The sequence below is a fragment of the Hypomesus transpacificus genome, chromosome 10, assembly GCF_021917145.1.
Source record: "Hypomesus transpacificus isolate Combined female chromosome 10, fHypTra1, whole genome shotgun sequence".
Taxonomy (NCBI): Eukaryota; Metazoa; Chordata; class Actinopteri; order Osmeriformes; family Osmeridae; genus Hypomesus; species Hypomesus transpacificus.
In genome coordinates this window covers 11,729,410-11,740,920 of record NC_061069.1, presented here as the reverse complement: position 1 = coordinate 11,740,920, position 11,511 = coordinate 11,729,410, and the positions used below count along the sequence as shown (strand labels likewise).

The following is an 11,511-nucleotide window of genomic DNA, read 5'->3' as shown; positions in this document are numbered from 1 at the left end:
CTGAGGGAGAGAGGAGGAGGAGCCCATCTTACCCTGATCAGCTGAATCATCTTCAGCCCCTCCTCCCGCATCAGCCTCTGCCTCCTCAAATCAGGATCCTCTGGGGGCGGGGCTTTGGGCTTGACTGGCAGGGCAGGCACTCGCCGCACTGGTGAGGGAGGGCGGAGCTTGGCAGGCATTGGGGCGGGCTCAGGACGAGCCAGGTCGCACATCTCGCAGACAGTTGCAGGGGTGTAGTTGACGTAGGTACAGAACTGACACACCCACTGACAACCATGACAACCAGAGCAGGACACAGACAAACCAAATGACATTCAGTTGATGGAGTTGACATTTAAAAAGGTCTGTAGATCTTTTTTTTTCTTTTTTTCTACTGCCTCAGCCAATTGTAAAGGCGTCTGTTTCACCTGGCTGTCAGGGTCCCCGGGCATGCCCAGTACGGGCGCAGGGGGTCGAGGTGGAGTGTTGGGAGGGTGGGTAGGCGTGACCGGTGGGCGCGTGGCCAGACGGGGGCGCTCACACACCTCACACAGAATACTGCTTCCTGCGTTCACCACCGTGCAGCTCTTACACTGCCACTCTGACCAGACAGAACACACACACACACATCACACATCACACACACATCACACAGAGGACGACCACAAACTAACACAGGTTTCATATTTCATCTATTATTTAACCGACATTTCCTTTCAGAATCCACACCAATCATTTGGGGAGGGGGGGGGGGGGGGGGGTTGTCGCTTATTTTAGGATCATTGATTGGGTGAGTGAGGTGCCCACAATGTGATGGACAGGTGAACTGACCAGTGATGTTGGGAGGCTGGGTGGCATCTTCAGAGGCTGCAGGTCCAGTGCAGGCCAGACGGGGGCGCCCACATGCCTCACACAGCACGTCCTGAAGGGAGTTGATGGTGGTGCAGTGGACACAGCGCCACGAAGACTGAGAACTACTGGGAGGAGAGAGAAGGAGACATAGAGAAGATATGAGAGAGAGAGAGAGAGAGAGAGAGAGAGAGAGAGGTAAGGACGTAGAAAGAGAAAGAATATAGGGAGTTTGATAGAGAGAGAATAGAGAATAGAGGGAGGTGGGTAGAGAGAGAGGGGGTATGATGACTTCAGAGATCCCAGAGGTAGGTGTGTAATGTCACAGGCTTTGTCAAGACTGTCATTATTAACAGATCCAAGGCTGCCTTACAGTTACACATGATCGTATATATTTGACTACAAAGGCAAGGGAAATCACTGATGTAAAGCAATGAAGGTGTCTCCATCTCTTTAGACTTCATTACCTGTGAAGCTTCCTGCTTTTGGAGGTAATGACAGTAGTCCTGTGATGATTGGCTCGTTCTGGGTACGAGTGATACAGCCGGTCACATTCCGTGCACAGTGATTGGACACAAGTGGGACAGTGGGCAGCGACAGGAAATATACCACAGATGGTACAACTAACTAGTTGACAAAAAGACAAAGAGAAAGTCAACCAGGTGGAGTCTAACAGCAGACCAACACAACCCTGTCTGGCCAAGTTTCAGGTTCAACAATAAAGGTATTCATAAGTTGCGGGTGAAACATTTTAAACTCTATTTTTTACTTTCTAGCCACAACGGAACCAATGAAATATCGAACAAAATGTTAAGCCCAACTACCTAAAATAATTAAAATACCCAATTATTTTCTACGCATCTGACTATAAGGTGAGTTAACCCCACCCAGATGGGGAGGCACAGTGAAATAAATCCAACAAACTTCACAAGTACCAATCCACATCTAAGGCGTGTTCCTCACCGATGTGTTTGGTGGCAGGGATGGTGCAGGTGGAGGTGGAGGCGTTGGCTGTGCGTCCAGGACAGAAGGCCTGGATGGATCTGGGGGGCTGGGCTGGGGGGAGGGACCTGGGCTGGCTCTGGTTCTGATTGGCCGTGACGTCTGAGGATCCTCCCACTTCCCCCTGGGAGACAGGGAAAGGAGGACAGGAGTCGAGACATGTTTGAGATAAGACCACTGGGTGACCCTGCAGTTAGCCTGTGCCCTGGTTCAGACGGGACCACATTCATAGCAGCAGAGCTACCGGCAACTCACCAGCTACATTCCTTTACAGCTAGTCATTTAGCAGACACTCTTAACCAGAGCGACTTACAGTAAGTACAGGGACATTCCCCCGAAGCAAGTAGGGTGAAGTGCCTTGCCCACACGACGTAATTTTGCACGGCCAGGAAACAAACCGGCAACCTTCTGATTAATATCCCAATTCCCTAACCGCTCAGCCATCTGAGCTCAGCCTTTGCTACACACATGTAGTCATCCTTTATGGATTTGTTCACTTTCATGTTAGGAAGATGGAGAGCAGTGCAGATAGAAGGGAGTGAAGGGAGAAAGGCAAGAGATGTACCGCAATGTGCACTGTAATCATCAAAAACAGTTGCCTGGTTGTCTTGGTGAATGAGGTCTCCATGGAAACACTAAAACACAGAACGTGAGGCAGCTAGAACCTAGAACCGAACACTGAATTAAACGAAGAGTGAATCAAAACAGCAGATATGTAGACAGACAAACAGACAAAGGAAGAGACCAAACAAAGGAGGTAAAAGGAGTTATGAGGAAGGGAGGGAAGAAGGGATCAATACCTGTTGGCCGAGCGAAGGGACAATTCTCTCAAAGAACTCTGTGTGAGGATGAGCCTCCTGTGAACACAGCAATGAAGATCAAGGTTAACCAGTACCAGTCCCCAAACCTAAATCCCAGATTTCTGTGTAGATAGAGATTGGTCAGAACTTGCTCTTGTAACAGACCTGGTCTTGCAAGCTCAGTCAGAGGTATCGGGCACCATGTTGCCCCCCCGCACTGGGTTTGAACTTACCACCTCTGACTTCCCAAGCGCCACTACTACCAACTACGCCAACAAAAAGCTAGTAATTCGTTGACGCGGGTGGCATGTTACATACCTGAGGAGTGAGTTTCACCGATTCACACCGGACACACTCTAACCAATCAAATCATCTCAGATCTCTTGGGATCTGGAGCCAGTGTTTTCCTGGGTGAGATCTGCCTTCCCATTGGTCCACACCTTGATCAGCATGTCCAGCTCCATCCTAAGGCTCATGACCTCCAACGTTACCGCGGCAACTTTCCCAACATCAGGCTCCATCACGTCGTCAGGGAAACTCAGTCCGTCAGGTTGTTGATTGGAGTAACCATAGAGACTGAGAACCGCCCGTCCTCCCTAGGGTTAAACGACACACGCAAACACAGAGTCTCACACACACCAACACACACGCAAGCACAGAGTCACACACACCAACACACACGCAAGCACAGAGTCACACACACCGACCCACACGCAAGCACAGAGTCACACACACCGACCCACACGCAAGCACAGAGTCACACACACCGACCCACACGCAAGCACAGAGTCACACACACCGACCCACACGCAAGCACAGAGTCACACACACCGACCCACACGCAAACACAGAGTCACACACACCGACCCACACGCAAACACAGAGTCACACACACCGACCCACACGCAAACACAGAGTCACACACACCAACACACACGCAAGCACAGAGTCACACACACCAACACACACGCAAACACAGAGTCACACACACCGACCCACACGCAAGCACAGAGTCACACACACCAACACACACGCAAGCACAGAGTCACACACACCGACCCACACGCAAACACAGAGTCACACACACCGACCCACACGCAAACACAGAGTCACACACACCGACCCACACGCAAACACAGAGTCACACACACCGACCCACACGCAAACACAGAGTCACACACACCAACACACACGCAAACACAGAGTCACACACACCAACACACACGCAAACACAGAGTCACACACACCAACACACACGCAAACACAGAGTCACACACACCAACACACACGCAAACACAGAGTCACACACACCGACCCACACGCAAACACAGAGTCACACACACCAACACACACGCAAACACAGAGTCACACACACCAACACACACGCAAACACAGAGTCACACACACCAACACACACGCAAACACAGAGTCACACACACCAACACACACGCAAACACAGAGTCACACACACCAACCCACACGCAAACACAGAGTCACACACACCGACCCACACGCAAACACAGAGTCACACACACCGACCCACACGCAAACACAGAGTCACACACACCAACACACACGCAAACACAGAGTCACACACACCGACCCACACGCAAACACAGAGTCACACACACCGACCCACACGCAAACACAGAGTCACACACACCAACACACACGCAAACACAGAGTCACACACACCGACCCACACGTGAACGAGAGGACAGCATGATTTAGAAACCTCGAGTGTCAGTACTTGTTGAGTCTGAATGGCTGGGCTGAATGGCTTGTTTGCACCTTCCTGCCACAGTAAATTCTGTGTTTGTATAACATACATGGCGAATCAAACAAATTCTGATTCTGTGTGAAAGGGTGTGGATGTTTGTGTACATATGGGATTGCGTGAATGATAGAACAGGAAGCCAGCCTGAGTGGATGAGTGACAAGGTGAGAGTCCAGCACGGTTCTGACCTGGATGGAGTCCACGGTTGCCCTGAACACTGGGTTGTTGTGTTTGACCGTGCGCCAGTACTTGGGCCTACTGGGGCAGGTCAGGTTACAGCCATATTTCTCCAGGATATTCAGGGCTGTGGACAATCTTTGGAGAGTGCCGATGACCTGGGAAAGGAGGTGAGGTCAGGGGTCAGGCACAAGGACGAGGGGTGAGGAGGATGGAGTTGGGAGGGAAAGGTAAACTCATTATTTGCCATCACAATGATGTCAGATGTATTGTCTATGAGTGAAGGCTTTTGCCTTGTTGTTGACCATGGTTAGAATTAGGACTGTGTACTGAACTGGTTGGCAAGGAAGACAACAGCACAACATCTTTGTGATCCCACACACCTCTTTCCTTTGGAGACCAACGGTGTTCTCTATGATCATGGCCTCAGCAGCTATGTAACGGTATTTGACTGACGGCGGTAAGGGGACGTTGGCCATGGCAGACACACCGGCTCGCACCTCCAGAACCGAACCGGTAGTATACAAGCAGGCCTCGGCCTGACATCTTACCTGATCCAACTGCTCTAACAAAGTAGCCATCCTGGAGAGGAGACAGTGGTTTAAAGAAACACTATTAACTATCGCTATTAAAATGCATGATTTAAAATGTCGTTCTGTGTTGCACGAAAACAGTCGGACAGCCATGCTCCGGGAAATCATACATTTGAGTCTCTCAACACGAAATAGCGTGATATGACCAAGATAGTCTTTTATAACACACTAACACCGGAGACATAATATCGAGTATTATCCTAGGCTATGTCTGAACAGTAGGACAAATATTTGGAGTAGGTTATCTATCATCCAGACCTACTGTATGCTACATTTCCCTGCATTCATATCTGAACGTTTCAGGTGACTGATTAAGCAATGAGTCAGCAGCCGACTTACCTTCCATTCGGTTGTCAGCAGTGATCAGCTACAAAATCACGATAACTGAAAATATTTTTTGTAGGCTACATGACTCTATTTAACAAGCCATTTTCTACAGCACCGCACTGGAGCAAACATAATAATTTGAGATAGATCAAAACAAACTAGTTTACTGCGGCACATGACAGCAAAGAGTCAGCTGTAATATGTAAACAACTGCGTGAATGAACTGCCGTATTTTGCACTGCAGGAAAAGTCGTAAAGTTGATATGCCTCTAAACGTTAGTGCCACTGTGTGGCAAAAAGGAAGAAGTACAATCATGTTTTTTCAAACTGGTCCAACAGACCACCTGAAATCGATGAAGATGATTAGCATTGATTGGCGTATGAACAAAGGTTATAAAAGAGGTTAAAAATTAAATAATCGGAGGGGGTTTTGCGCTGCTCTCGTAAAGTGCACGTCTACGATCACACTTCTTAAACTTCTTCACTTTTCACGTTTAAAGGTTTGTGATCATTTTCAGTATTTACGAACACAATGTATCAAATTATTCATGTCCAGGCACAATAATATACAGTGCCAACAAATCACTGCTCTGTACAGTGCTGTTTCAGATCAGATACTTAAACGTTCTACTTTTATTTTTAGTATTTCGGTGAATAATATCTTGTGCAGTGTTTTTCTGGCCCTGGCTCCAGCCTAAAAATGGAAGGTATTGAACGTTTTTCCAGTTAATTTAGGCTCTGAGCAATACCAGCGACTACAGGCATTAATCCTGTATTTCCGTCCTTGTTTCAGACATGAACAACCCTTCACAGTCATTAGGAGCTGGGCAACATAACCAGCATCTACCTACCCACACAAGACCCTTTTTCTATGTTCAACCACCATCTCATCCACCATCTCATCCACCTTATATGTATCAATGGAATATATGTCCATATGGCCAGTACATGCTTCCTCCAACAGGTAGGCCTGCTGTACAATAACATGCCTATAGGCTGCTAATCAAACCATCCAGCACCCGTCTTCTTATCACTCTCTGTAGAAATTCAGCAAAAGGAAACATGTACATTTGGTTAGTTGCGTTCAGCTCGTGCTGGTGGGCTGAACTCTATGAGCCCTGACTGCTCATATTCCAGTGTCTCCTATCTTGACTTCCAGCCTTGCCCAGCATGCGCCCGTACGCGGCCCCATACCCCTACATGCAATATCCTGGGTACGTCTTACCCCAGGCACCCTTTCAGCCTATGGAGTACAGAAGGATGTATAAGCCACAGTTCCCGCAGTCCGCCACCTATGACGTCAGCTCCCATCAGCAGTACCAGCAGAGACGCGTCCGCAGAGAGATGACAAGTTCTGAGATGCAAACTGAGCCTACTTCCGACCCAGTTCACCCGCTGATGGACAGCTTGTTGGGGCTGAGGGCTGGAGGTGGACCGGCTGGAGGAAAGGAGCCTGGGGCTACAAAGCAGGACACTAGAGTCTCTAAGATGTTGACCCCTCCCTCTTCTAAGGAAAAGGACAGGAAGCGGGGTAAGAACATGGGGTCAGAGGTCATGTTTAGAAGCATTTCTACATGAACGGTAGATGTGTGTTGTGTGTGGGGATGTAGTGTTGTATGTATGTATATACTGTATTTGTATGAATGAACGTATTAACAAAAAATATATTCTTCCACTTTAGAACACACACCCATGGCACAGCGGATACTGTCAGCCGATAAGAGCCAGAGGAGAAAGTCACAGGCCGGCATGTTCAGCGACCAAACAATGGCAATATATAACAGTGTGTCGAGGCAGAGTCTTCTGTGGAAGAGGACCCCAAATGACACGTGGTCCTTGGGATCAGGGGTCACAGTGCTGCCCCAAGACTCTTCCTCCATCTATGACAAGGATCAGACAGAAGAGGAGGATCAGACAGAAGAGGAAGAGGAGGAGGAGGAGGAGGAGGCAGCGGAAGAAATAGCTTTTCTGTCCTCTCGTCTTCGTCGCTGCTCTTCACAAACTGTGCCTGTGGCCAGAATCGACACCCAAGGTTCGAGACGACCTGGGCTTGAGAACCAGAGCCGGAGCAAACGCACAAACCTGTCTCCAGAGGAGCCAGGTGTTCCCCTCCACTCCCTGGACCTGAATGAGGGGTCACCTGGAGATTTCTTACCACAGGGTCTTGGGCCTCCAGACCCTGCCAACGAGGTTCCCATCCTGTACCAGCCGGTCACAGCAGAGCTGAACAACACTGTTGGAAAGGTGCTGGAGGAGCTTTCTCCTCGAATCCTCAGGTTGCCCTGCGACAAGGTCTGTTCTCATACTCATTTTCTTTAGACATGGAAAACTGACACTAACCTTTAAAAAAAAAAAAAAAAAAAAAAACGTTTTCTCAAGGTCACCACAGGCATGCTGGAAAGGGACGATCCCCTGTGGTACGTGGACTCGTCCCTGGTGCCCCCTGGAGCCTACCTGTCCTCTGTCAGGGGCGGAGGAGCGCCTGGTGCTGGGGAGGCCTTCTACCACAGCTACTACCCTCCCATGTGCCCAGAACGCCAGAGTGTCCTCAGCCCCTCTGTGGAGCTCTACTCCAGGGATGAGCTCTACTCCACAGACGTGGAGGACCAAGACCTCGTCCCCATGCGCGTCTTAATAGGCGGCAAGATGGCCGCCGACACCTTGTCGACCAACAATGGCGTCGGAGGCCAGCCGGACCACGCCGGCGAGGAGAATGTGCGGGCAAAGTCTCCTGACGCCGCTGGGTTTGAGCAGTGTCTGGAGCGATGTGCGGCTTGCGGGACGAGCCTGGAGGAGACGGTGGGGAGGCAGGGCAGAGGAGCAGGGTATTGTGGGTATGCGGAGGGAGAAGAGAGTGACGAAGAGGAGGGAGGGGATGAGGATGAGTGGGAGGGGCTTTTGGAGCACCGTCCAATTGCAGTGTCAGGCAGACGACCCCAGCTTCCCTCCACGCAAAGTCAGGGAGAGTCTTACCCTTGCTGCCCACCCCCTAGTAGAAGCAGGAGAAGAGGCTGCTGTGAGGGCTATGGGGAAGTGGGAGACAGAGACCAGGGGCTTGGGCACGGTGGGCACCCCTGTGACCAGGACTGCTACAGGGCTGTCTCCATGAACAAAGCTGACAAATATAAAGGAAGAGGACCGAGGAATGGCCCACCGAGGCCTTGTAACGGTACGAAACGCTCGTCGTCATGGATGTGACCTCGTCTGAGTCACAGCACTCTTGACATTGGCTTTATTGTTCTCGTTTGGTATTTGGTGGGACCAATGTTTAGTTTCTGGAAATACACACACACACCTTGTCTGCCTCCTTCTCTGCTCTCATCCAGTTGTAATATAACACCATCTGTTTTCAGACAGGCCCACGAGGGAGGGTCCAGAGGTGTCCGATCAGGAGAGTTGGGGTAGTGACAAACACAGGCCACAGTCTTGGATGCCGTACAATGGCAGGCAAGAGCCAGGTGAGTGGACTGTAAAACAAAATCCGCCCGGAAGCTCAACTGGGATCTTTCAGTTAATCCGTGTCCCGTTGGTCCACACTCGCCCGTGTCTGGGCGTCCTCCTGGCCCAGCGAGAGCCCCTCGTCGAAGGGCTGCCTGCTGGGCGTCTGACCAGCAGAGGCCCAGGGGGACGGCGGACGCTGATTGTGAAGAGGCTGAGTTCCCTAGCTGCACCCGGGGCAGAGGTGAGGCCAGTATGAGGAACCTACAAGGCAGTCAAGGAGAGCTGGGTAAAGTTGTTTTGGAAGCAACTGGAGAGAAATTGCATGTGATAAAAATTGAGTAAAGTTGTATTGTACTTCAAAAATATTTACATGCATGCTTTTTGGGTGATGGGGGAGGGGGGGGGGACCTTATTGCATTGAAATTGTTGATATTAACCCTCTTTGTCTTGACTTAAGCAGTGAACAAACCTGTAATGTTCATTTACTTAAGCTGGGGCATGACTTGAAGCATGTTTGTTAGCTGCAAAGATGAGCGAGAGGATGGATGTGTTTTTGGAAGCAGGTTCTTGCTCCAGTCAAAGTAACCAAGAAGCAGAAGCGAGTCTAACCAGTCTGTGTTCTGTCTTTCAGGGTCCACAAAAAGAAGAGGCACAAGATATTAATCAAATGTATAATTTGCACGCTCTAATACATTCGTTCTCAATGTATTACCTAATATATACCTTTAAATTCACTTATACTCACATTATGAAATGTACACAAAGCATGTTGAAATTAATATACAATGTATATGCATTGGAATGAAAGGAGGTGGTAGGTAGGACTGTAGTGAAAGGCTTTCTACATGTAGACTTCCTGTGTTTCTACTGCTTGATTCCAGGCATGTTGCAGGCTGTGTTCAGGATAGTCACTGCCAGGGATGCGCTGCAATACTGTCATTGGCTTCCTACGCCCATATAGTGCCAACTGTCAGTGGTTAGCTAGAAGCTTCCTTGAGGTGATGAGGATGGGACACGTACAGTATTGAGACCCGGCCCTGGATGGCTGTCTGTCAGCCTGACCCCTCCCCTAGCTGTCCTGCAGGGCGAAGGGTGGACCTGGGGAGGTGTCGTCCCAGTCCTCCTCCAGGACGCGGCACTTAGTTTGCTGTCAGGGTTGTTGTGTGGGATGGAAGGGTCGTTGTGTGGGATGGGAGGGTTGGATCTTGAATTGGGGGTTTCGGAGTCTGTAAATCCTGCCCACCCTGACGTCTATCAGCTTCGGAAGATGACTTTTTCAAACTTTGGAAATGCAGCAAGGCTTGTGTGGAGGTAGTATGGTCATTTTCACAGAACCAGTTAGCAGTCTGAAGTGTCTTTATGACTGTGCAGTTATTTTAAACATAGCAGTGTAACGTTGACTAAACTGATGACTTCTTACTGCAATGCTGCACGGTGTTGTCATTAAAGATACTTGCACTGCCTTCTTTTAAAAGTGTGGCTGTTTATTGGTCGAGTGCATGTTTCTTTCTGCATAGATTGAAGTCATACATTGAGCATTCGTTTAATAAAGAGTAAAGCTTGCTCTGCAAATTGTACCAGTCATTTGAATCCATGACATGCACTCCTATTTCTGACTGAATACGTGTGCATGATTGTTCCCCAAATCCCTAATATTTTAGACTTTGCAATGCAGGCTAACCCAAAAAGATGCAAAATATAGCAGACATATGTTTTCTTTCTGCACTGTAGTTAGTTTGAATACACATTATTCCAATACATTTCCTATGAGCAGTGCACATTTTCTAACTACCTTTGAAAACTAGAAAATCTGAATGTGAGCTGTCATTCCTACCCAAAATTCAACTGACTCTAGTGGAGTCAAATGGCTGAGCGGTGAGGGAGACGGGCTAGTAATTAGAAGGTTGCCGGATCGATGCCGAGCCGAATGACTTGTGTCCTTGTGCAAGGCACTTCACCCTACTTGCCTCGGGGGGAATGTCCCTGTACTTATTGTAAGTCGCTCTGGATAGAAGCATCTGCTAAATGTAAATGTACCCAGTCTCAACATGTTGAGTCAGAATTGTGAAAATCTTCTCTGCCTCTGTCATGTATAAGGGTGGGTGTCCACTACAGCGGCGCGGAGCGTCGGCCTCCAATCCATTTTCAATTAAACCGGGCGTTGACACGCACTAACTTGGTCATTGTTGTGTAAATTCCAGAAGCACAAGAAAATCAAGTGGATTGGTGGAATGGTTTATCAGACTAACCAATCCCTACAATCCATAACCAGACCCCACCCCCTCTAATTATCTACTTGAAGTCTGGTGTGCTTGGCTTCTCGATTTATTCAGTTTCCTTTTAGACATATTTGTTTCGGTTTTATAGCACTGGTGTAAAACAGGTAATGTCAGATACTTTTCGCTCTTTTTGGATGTCCAAATCATTGTCATTAACACGTTTAAAAAAAAAAAGTATTTTTCAAGATGCTACCTTAACAATTTTGATTGTGAAGAATGAGGTTCTACAATGTTTGTTTGGTACCTTCAACTGTGACTACAAAACCAAATCCTAATTTGTTATTCAG

At 48.7% G+C, this 11,511-nt stretch overlaps 1 protein-coding gene across 1 annotated transcript in view; it reads right to left on the bottom strand.

The window, feature by feature from the left end:
• Positions 1-5,735, bottom strand: part of LOC124472374 (E3 ubiquitin-protein ligase RNF31) — a 10,634-nt gene extending 4,899 nt beyond the window's left edge. The window contains exons 1-10 of the mRNA XM_047027165.1: positions 5,517-5,735; positions 4,968-5,166; positions 4,596-4,742; positions 3,071-3,226; positions 2,631-2,687; positions 1,792-1,954; positions 1,296-1,455; positions 811-956; positions 408-580; positions 33-266 (exon numbers count right to left, since the gene is read on the bottom strand). Coding sequence (XP_046883121.1) covers positions 33-266; positions 408-580; positions 811-956; positions 1,296-1,455; positions 1,792-1,954; positions 2,631-2,687; positions 3,071-3,226; positions 4,596-4,742; positions 4,968-5,165 — 1,434 coding nt within the window. The 5' untranslated portion in view covers position 5,166; positions 5,517-5,735. The remainder of the gene's footprint in view (positions 1-32; positions 267-407; positions 581-810; positions 957-1,295; positions 1,456-1,791; positions 1,955-2,630; positions 2,688-3,070; positions 3,227-4,595; positions 4,743-4,967; positions 5,167-5,516) is intronic.
• Positions 5,736-11,511: the final 5,776 nt, after the last annotated feature.